The sequence below is a fragment of the Colobus angolensis genome, unplaced genomic scaffold, assembly GCF_000951035.1.
Source record: "Colobus angolensis palliatus isolate OR3802 unplaced genomic scaffold, Cang.pa_1.0 Scaffold500, whole genome shotgun sequence".
Classification (NCBI taxonomy): domain Eukaryota; kingdom Metazoa; phylum Chordata; class Mammalia; order Primates; family Cercopithecidae; genus Colobus; species Colobus angolensis.
Genome location: NW_012118489.1, coordinates 87,472 through 96,744, shown reverse-complemented (window position 1 = coordinate 96,744; position 9,273 = coordinate 87,472). Strand labels below are relative to the sequence as shown.

The window sequence follows — 9,273 nt, the reverse complement described above, 5'->3', positions numbered from 1 at the left end:
TTTGAGATGGAGTCTTGCTCTGTCACCCAGGCTGGAGTGCTGTGGTGCAATCTCGGCTCAATGCAACCTCTGCTTCCCAGGTTCAAGTGATTCTCCTGCCTCGGCCTCCCAAGTAGCTAGAACTACAGGCACCTGCCACCATGCCCAGCTAATTTTGTATTTTTAGTAGAGATGGGGTTTCGCCAGTTGACTAGGCTGGTTTCAAACTCCTGGCCTTAAGTGATCTGCCCGCCTCAGCCTCCCAAAGTGCTGGGATTATAGGTATGAGCCACCATGCCTTTCCGATGCCTCCTTCTTCCCTCTTCTGCCATGATCCATGTACTTAGATGAACCCCCCTGTAACGAGGCCCATGGGTCCCCATTTCCAGCAGACTCCCCTGTCCTATAGCCCCTAGTCCTGGCACACTGCAAGATCTGGTCTATTTGTATGTCTGGCCTTGCAGGTTCCGGGACGAATTCCTGGATCTCCATGTTCTCTTGCTGTCTCCATTTGCCTTTGTCCCTTCCCCTACCCCAGGGACAAAATGGGCCAGAGGATGATGAAGGTTAAAGACTCTCTCGGCCCAATCCTGGGGCTTCTTTGGGCTGCACCCCCAGGTACTCTAGGACCCCACAGTGATTCTTGCACCTGCCCATTAACCATCTTCACTCCCAGCCCTCCTCTCTGTTAAGAAAGTCATGCCCCAGCTCTGATCCCCTCTCCCTTCCCTCCCTAGAAGCCCAAGAGTTTACCTGTGCAATTATCATTGGTCATTATTTGCTCTGTGGTCACTTTTGTGATTTTTTGTTTCACTACCTCGGTGGCATTGTCCAAAACTGTCTTGTATTCTGGTGTGTACTTGGTTCTTAGGAGGATGTCATGCTCCACCACCACACTGCCAAGACTGAGGAGGGAAGGGAAGATGTCCTGGGGTCAGAATTGGGTGCTTACCTCTCAAATCCATCCCAGACAGGCTTCACCCTCTCTGATCCCAAGGGAAGGCAGAGCTGGCAGGAGGACAGTTGGGGTGATGACTCTGTCCTAGGCACTGCACTGGGCCCCCTGCTGTAGGAGTTCTCCCAGCAGTGGTGCCTAAGATAACTTTCTACAAAGTGAGTCTCCAGGAAGTCTTAGGGAAGCCTCAGTGATGAAGATGGATGGAGGAATGGGAACCACAGAAGAGGCCATCCTTGAGGGTTTTGATTTTTTTGTTTTGTTTTGTTTTAGAGGCAGAGTCTCACTCTGCTGCCCAGGCTGGAGTGCAATGGTGCGATCCTGGTTTACTCTAACCTCTGACTCCTGGGCGCAAGTGATCCTCCTGCCTCAGCCTCCTGAGTAGCCAGGTGTACAGGTGCATGCCACCATGCCCTGCTATTTTTTGTACAGACAAGGTCTTGCTATGTTGCTCAGGCTGGTCTTGAACTCCTGGCCTCAAATAATCCTTCTACATCAGCCTCCCAAAGTGCTGGGATTACAGGTGTGAGCCACTGCACCTGGTGCCACCTACATTTATATATTGAAGCCCTAACCCCCAGAACCTCAGAATGTGACCATATTTGGCGATAGGGTCTTTAAAGAGGTGAGTAAGTTAAAATGAGGCCATTAGTGTAGGCCCTCATCTAGTCTGACTGGTGTCCTTATAAAAAGGGGGAATTTGGATATGCAGAGACAGCAGGGAGGTGTGCACAGAGGAAAGACCATGCAAAGACACAGCAAGAAGGTGGCCATCCACAAGCCAAGGAGAGAGGCCTCCAGAGAAACCACACCCCTCCACACCTTCATCTTAGACCTCCAGCCCCTAGAACTGGGAGAAATAGATTTCTGTTGTTCAAGCTGCCCCGTTGGTGGTATTCTGCAATAGCTGCCTGAGCACGGTAATGCAGGAGGCACAGTTCTAATTGCCTTTATAATTATGACTGCTGCTTCCACACCACAGACCCTCTTCCCACGGGCCCAGACACTTACCGTAGATTTGTGATGTTCACACCAACATACTCAGGGATCCCGGAATACACAATGTTCATCTGAAAGGCAAGGGGCCACTGTGTCATCCCAGAGAGACCATGGGGCCTCTCCGTGGGACATCAGGAGGGCACAGGACCAGGGGATGCTCCTGTCCTACAGCATCATAGCACACTCATCAAATGGAGTGGTTTCTTTCCAGAGACCTGCCCTGCCTCAGGGGCCTCCTGCAGCCCCCAGGTAAAACCTGGCCTCATCTCTTCCCCCCTCCACTGGCAAGCCCTGAGGACGTGGGGGCCTGAGGGAACTCCTGCACGTCTAACAAGGGAACAGCCCCCTGCTGCCTTCTTACCCTACAAACACTGCTCTGGGGGGAACTGAGTGGCCATGGGGCCTTGCTCTTCCCAGACTTACCTGTTCTGTGAATGTCTTATTGAACTCCCGGAATTCCTGGGAAGAGTGGTTTTTTAGCTCATCGGTGAACTTCACACTGGTCACTGTCACAGTCAGTTCCATTTGGGCAGAGACAGTCTCCGGTGGCGCTGAGGTGGGTAGACTTACTGAGCAAAGCGTCCCTGAGTTTCTTACTCAGAAGTTCTGCCCCCCAGCCTAGGTGGAGGGAGTGACCTCCATTGTATTTTATGGTAAACTTTTGTGCCAAATTTGTATCCAAAATACACCTTCTTGTTTTATTTTCTTTTCTTTCTCTTTTATTCATTTTCTTTTCTCTTTCCTTCCTTCCTTCCTTCCTTCCTTCCTTCCTTCCTTCCTTCCTTCCTTCCCCTTCCTTTCCTTTCTTTTCCTTTCCTTTATTTCTTTTTCTTTTCTTTCTTTCTTTTTTCCTTCCTTCCTTCTTTCTTTTTTTTGACAGGGTCTTGTTCTGTTGCCCAGGCTGGAGTGAAGTGGTGAGATCATAGCTCAGGGCAGCCTTGACCTCCTGGGCTCAAGCAATCTTCCCACCTCAGCCTCCCAAACAGCTAAGACTACAAGTATGCGCCACCACACCCAGCTAAGTTTTTTCTTTTTTTTTTTTTTAAATAAATGAGATCTCACTATGTTGCCCAGGCTGGTCTCGAACTCCTGGCCTCAAGTGATCCTGCCTCAGGCTCCCAAAGCACTGGGATTACAGGCGAGAGCCACCGTTCCTGGCCTATTTTATTCATGTTGTAATACCTTAGCGTTCTTAGCTCTGGGTGGAAAAAACCAAAACAAAACAAAACGAAAAAACACCACAGTCCGGAAGAGGCCCTATTCCTGGCCTCAGATCAACGTGGGGTAGGAACTGGTGCCTGTATGGAGGCTGGGTCCCAGGGCATGGGGATGGGGGAGGGCCTGGGGTTGCACTCACCTATGTCAATGCTGTTAACCACCTCCTTACATGACGCCCCATAATAGGGGGTGGGACACTGGCACTTGAGCCCATCCCAGGTGCCTCCATTCTCGCAGCATTGATCTCCAAAGCCTGTGGAACAATCACAGAAGTTTTCTTTCCAAGTTCCTCCATTGAGGCAGCTCACTGAAAGGAACAGGGATCTACTGTGTTTATATGTTGGGCACAGCACTTTACAGCTTACAATGCATTTGCATGGACACTGCCTAATTTGTTTTTGTTTTTTGAGTCTGAGTTTCCCACTTGTCACCCAGGCTGGAGTGCAATGGCGCGATCGTGGCTCACTGCAACCTCTACCTCCCAGGTGCAAGCGATTCTCCTGCCTCAGCCTTCCGAGTAGCTGAGATTACAGGTGCCCACCACCACGCCCAGCTAAGTTTTTGTATTTTTAGTAGAGACAGGGTTTCACCTGTTTGGCCAGGTTGGTCTCAAACTCCTGACCCCAGGTGATCTGCCCACTTCGGCCTCCCAAAATGCTAGGATTACAGGTGTGAGCCACCATGCCCGGCTCCAACACTGCCTAATTTGATACTCTCAGGAGACCCGGGGGTGCACAGGACAGTTACCATTATCCTCACTTCACAGATATGCAAAGTGAGGCAGAGAGAGGCTAAGCCACCTCTCCATGGGTCCACGTTTAGGCTACACTTCACCCAGTCCTAGTCCAGCATGCTTGACTTTACCCCGAAAACGTGAAGAAAGAGAAATCTGACATTGTGAGAGGTGAACGACACAGTCAGGGCTGAGGAAGGAAAAACCCAGGTGAACTTGACCAGTCTAGATTCCACCCAGGTTGAGAAAGAGATGGTCGTTGGTCTGCAACACCTGCTTTGGAAAAGCCCATACTGGCAATCGTTACTGTTATGACTCTTTCTGATTCTTTTTAATTTACTGGGATGTGGAGTTTGAGGGAGGAGTTTAGATCTTATTTTATTATTTTTTTTGAGACAGAGTCTCACAGTGTCGTTCAGGTTGGAGTGTAGTAGTGCAATCATAGCTCACTACAGCCTTGACCTACTGGGCTTAAGCAATCCTCCCACTTTAGTCTCCCATGTAACTGGGACTGCAGGCATGAATCACCATGTCTGGCTTATTTTTAAAATTTTTCTGTAGAGATGCGGTCTTGCTCTGTTGCCCAGGCTGGTCTCAAACTCCTGGTCTTAACAAATTCTCCAGTCTCAGCCTCACAAAATGCTGGGATTACAGGTGTGAGCCATCATGCCCAGCCTAACAACTCCTTTTCAAATTGCAGTACAACAAATAAACTCCTCTTAGTTTAAATAGGTAGGAAGTAGTGATAGCTAACTCTGTGCCAACCAACCTGGAAAATCTAAAGCTCTGTTTTCTTTGGTTTTTCTTGAAAATCGTTGTGCCTGGGTAGATCAGTATTCAAGGTGTGTTTTGTCTGGGGAAGGGCACGAGGTATGTATAGACTCTGTAAAGACCTGCCCCACCCCTGCCTTCTGGTTTACCCTAAACAGACTCAGAGAGCAGGATCCATACTCAAGAAAATCACATCATGCAGCCTCTATTTATGGGCTTTTGCTCCAAGACGTTTGGAAAGAATTGAAGAGAGATTTAAGAGTCCTGGGCACACCGGAAACCCATACATCCTATGGGTTTACCCATACATAAATCAGTCTCCTCCCTCCGTCTCTTTCCCGCTTTCATTACTAAAGATGCCCAGACCTGAGCTAAGTGCGAAAACACAGGTTAGTGAGAAACAACAGAAGCAGACACTGGGGTGCGTTCACCCATTGCTCAACAGTCTAAAGGGAAGGCCAATCTCTGCGGAAGAAGAGGAAGACAGAAGGAGGACAATCTGCTTTTAAAGATGCGACCGACACCATATAGTGGGTCCAGTGGCATTGCAGCCAGTTGGCCTTTGTTGTAAGACACCTATGAGGCTTCCTGGAAATACAAGGTCCAGATCTCCTATCTGAAAATGCTCAGACCACTCATCTGAGAATCGGAGAGCTCGAGAAGACAAAGACATATTGGAGAGAATCCAGAGAAAAAAGCCATAGGATAGAAAATCCAGCCAGGCATGGCGGTTCACACCTGTAATCCTAACACTTTGGGAAGCTGAGGCAGGTGGATCACCTGAGGTCAGGAGTTCAAGACTAGCCTGGCCGACATGGTGAAACCCTGTCTCTACTAAAACTACAAAAATTAGCTGGATGTGGTGGCGTGCGCTGTAACCCCAGCTACTCGGGAGGCTGAGGTGAGAGAATTGCTTGAACCCGGGGGGTGGAGGTTGCAGTGAGCCGTGATCGCGCCATTGCACTCCAGCCTGGGCAACAAGAGTGAAACTCCGTCAGAAAAGAAAAAGAAAAAGAAAAAGAAAAGAAAAGTTCAGGCAAAGTAGAATTCAGCAGAGGAAAAAAATCACAAAGTCCAGAGAAAACGTAGTAGTCAAAAACTGAAGAACCACCTTCATCATCATCAATTCAAGATGGGATTGGGCAGTTCTGTGGGCAGACACAGATCATATACCTGTGAGCCTAGTCATCTAAATAAATCAGAGTTTTCAAGTATTTTAACTAACATACTTTAAAAAATGTGTGCAAAATATTCTTAATCTGGGAGTCATACTCACAGGTCTATTAGTATATTACATGATTCATGTAATACAATATACAGGATATTATAATAGCAGGTATGGAATGGTGCAATTCTCACCCTAACAAGAGAGAAGAAGGCTGAGTGAAAGTTCTTGAGTCAGAGAAAGGAGAGGGATACGTAAGGACAGCAAAACACTCATAGGTATTGGAGGTAGAATTCAGAGCTGATAGAAGTGAAGGAATCTTCTTTTGCTTCTATAGTGGATGCTCAGGGGATAAGATGAATCAAAATAAAAGTGAACGGTGGCAGAGATACTTGACAAAGGTACACATGAATGAATTGGCAGAAACCTTCTGCAAAAAAAAATAGTTTGTACTTTAGTATGAACAAAATCAGTAACATAATCCACTAGAAAGTTTACAAAGTAAACTAAAAAGTTTAAAATAAAACATAAATAAACCACTCAGAGTTAATAACATCATGGCATACAAAGTGCAATGGAACAGAGACCTGCAGAATACAAAAGAGAGAAAACAGGACTTGTGGACAGAATACTGGAGATTGAGGTGCCCAGGCAAAGAGAGGTAATACTTTGTTCAAAAAAGGGGAACTTGTGCAAGAAACAGCGAGAATGGAGAAGTGAGAGAGTGCTGAGACAGAAAACCTTGATGTGAGTTTTATCAATTGGAAAATAAGTAAGTCAGAGCAAAAGGAGTTTAGAAGTAAAACGTTTAAGAAGAAAACCACAAAAAGTAGTGAGTGGAGATTGAAAAGAAAGGTCAGTTTCAACAAGGAAAATTCTTTTGGAAAGTGTCTGTTCTTATCCGTTGCCCACTTTTTGATGGGGTTGTTTGATTTTTTTCTTGTAAATTTGTTTAAGTTCTTTGTAGATTCTGGATATTAGCCCTTTGTCAGATGGGTACTTTGCAAAAATTTTCTGCCATTCTGTAGGTTGCCTGTTCACTCCATGGAATACTATGCAGCCATAAAAAACGATGAGTTCAAGTCCTTTGTAGAGACATGGATGAAGGTGGAAACCTTCTGAGCAGACTATCGCAAGGACAGGAAACCAAACACCGCATGTTCTCACTCACAAGTGGGAACTGAACAATGAGATCACTTGGACACAGGGCGGGAAACATCACACACCGGGGCCTGCCGGGGGGTGGAAGGGATGAGGGAGGGATAACATTAGAAGAAATACCTAATGTAAATGACGAGTTAATGGGTGCAGCAAACCAACATGGCACATGTATACATATGTAACAAACCTGCACGTTGTGCACATGTACCCTAGAACTTAAAGTATAATAAAAAAAGGGGGGGAAATTCAAGAAATCACTTACATGTGGTTGTTGGCACAGTAGGAGTTGAGGTGGGGGTGCTCTTAACTGTAGTAGTAGTCGTGGGGACAGTGGTGGTGGTCACCGTGGGGGAGGAAGTGGTCCTTGTGCTCCCAGTGGTCATGGTAGTGACAGTCATAGGGGTCACAGCCGTGGAGGAGGCAGAGGTTGTTGGAGGTGTACTGGAGTGAGCAGGAGGAAATATAGGTGGGATGGTGTGAGAAGTGATTGTTGACGGCCTGCTGGATTCTGATGAAGGGGTCACAGGATGGGTGGTGACAGAAGTAGAGGTGTGAGGTGTACTGGCTGCAGAAAGCGGTGATGCAGAAGTAGTGGAGCCTCTGCTGGTTGTGCTGGGGGCAGTAGAAATGGTCACATATGTGAGAGGAGCTGCAGTAGTCATTGCAGTTGTTGTAAATTCCTTAGTAGTTGAAAAAGATGTGGTGGTACTACTAGTAGAGGTTGATGGTGTGTTTAGTTCTGTGGAAGTTATCACAGGGGTAGATACAGCACCAGTTGTTGCAGGAATGACATCAGCAGTAGAACTGGTGACAGGAGTGCTGGGAATAAAAATGGTTGTCCCAGGTGTGCTTCCTTCTGTGGTCATTGATACAGATCTGGTGGTGGCTACAGGGATGGTGGGAGTTGAGGCAGCTTCAGTAGAAGGGGTAAAAGTTGTGCTTGTGTCAAGAGAAGGTGTTGAAGGTATGCTGGCCTCAGTAAAGCTAGTTGGAGGTGTGATGCTAACACGGAGAGTTGTTAAAGGAGTGCTTCTTTCACCGGTAGTTGAAATATGTACGGTAGTGCCTTCGGCAGGTATGGAGGATGAACTGGCTTCGGTAGAGGTGAGCAAAGGTGTGCTGGTATCATCATGAGGTGTTGAAAGTGTGCTGGCCTCAGAAGGACTCGTCACAGATACAGGGCAGATGAGAGTTGTCAGTAAAGTGCTTCTTTCACTCGTAGTTGACATTGCCATGGTGGTGCCTTCAAGAGGTGTAGGAGATGAACTTCCTTCAGAGGCAGTGGTCACGGATATGGTGGTGTCAACTGATGGTATGGAAGGGGTGCTACTCTCAGGAAACCTCGTAACAGGGGTGGTACTGATAAGAAGAGTGGTCCCAAGGGTGCTTATTTCCATGGGTATTGACACAGATATGGTGGTACCGTAAAGAGTTGCAGAAGATGAAATGGCCTCAGTAGAAGTGGTCACAGGTGTGCTGGTGTCAACAGAAGGTATTGAAAGGGTGCTACCATCAGAACTAGTCACATCAGTGGTGCTGAGAGGAATAGTTGTTAATGGAGTGCTTCCTTCAGTAGGAGTCGTGATTGGCATACTGGTACCTTCAGGAGTTGTAGAAGATGAACTGACTTGGGTAGAAGTGGTCACAGGTGTGCTGGTGTCAACAGAAGGTGTTGAAAGGGTGCTGCTCTCAGAATTGGTCACAAGTGTGGTGCTGACAGGAATAGTTGTTAATTGAGTGCTTCCTTCACGAGGAGTCGAGATTGTCATACTGGTACCTTCAGGAGTTGTAGGAGATGAACTGACTTGGATAGAAGTGGTCACAGGTGTGCTGGTGTCAACAGAAGGTGTTGAAGGGGTGCTACCCTCTGAACTGGTCAAAAGTGTGGTGCTGACAGGAATAGTTGCTAATGGAGTGCTTCCTTCACTAGGAGTTGAGATTGGCATGGTGGTGACTTCAGGAGTTGTAGGAGATGAACTGACTTGGGTAGAAGTGGTCACAGGTGTGCTGGTGTAAAAAGAAAGTGTTGAAAGGGTGCTGCCCTCAGAACTGGTCAGAGGTGTGGTGCTGACAGGAATAGTTGTTAATGGAGTGCTTCCTTCACTAGGAGTCGAGGTTGGAATACGGGTACCTTGAGGAGTTGTAGCAGATGAATTGACTTGGATAGAAGTGGTCACAGGTGTGCTGGTGTCAACAGAAGGTGTTGAAAGGGTACTGCCCTGAAAACTGGTCACACGTGTGGTGCTGACAGGAATAGTTGTTAATGGAGTGCTTCCTTCACTAGGAGTAGAG

The 9,273-nt window shown here is 47.3% G+C and overlaps 1 protein-coding gene across 1 annotated transcript in view; it reads right to left on the bottom strand.

Annotated features, from left to right (window-relative positions):
* MUC17 (mucin 17, cell surface associated) overlaps nucleotides 1-9,273 on the bottom strand; it is a 45,138-nt gene that overhangs the window by 8,900 nt on the left and 26,965 nt on the right. The window contains exons 8-12 of the mRNA XM_011960045.1: nucleotides 7,244-9,256; nucleotides 3,291-3,404; nucleotides 2,357-2,484; nucleotides 1,946-2,004; nucleotides 733-884 (exon numbers count right to left, since the gene is read on the bottom strand). Coding sequence (XP_011815435.1) covers nucleotides 733-884; nucleotides 1,946-2,004; nucleotides 2,357-2,484; nucleotides 3,291-3,404; nucleotides 7,244-9,256 — 2,466 coding nt within the window. The remainder of the gene's footprint in view (nucleotides 1-732; nucleotides 885-1,945; nucleotides 2,005-2,356; nucleotides 2,485-3,290; nucleotides 3,405-7,243; nucleotides 9,257-9,273) is intronic.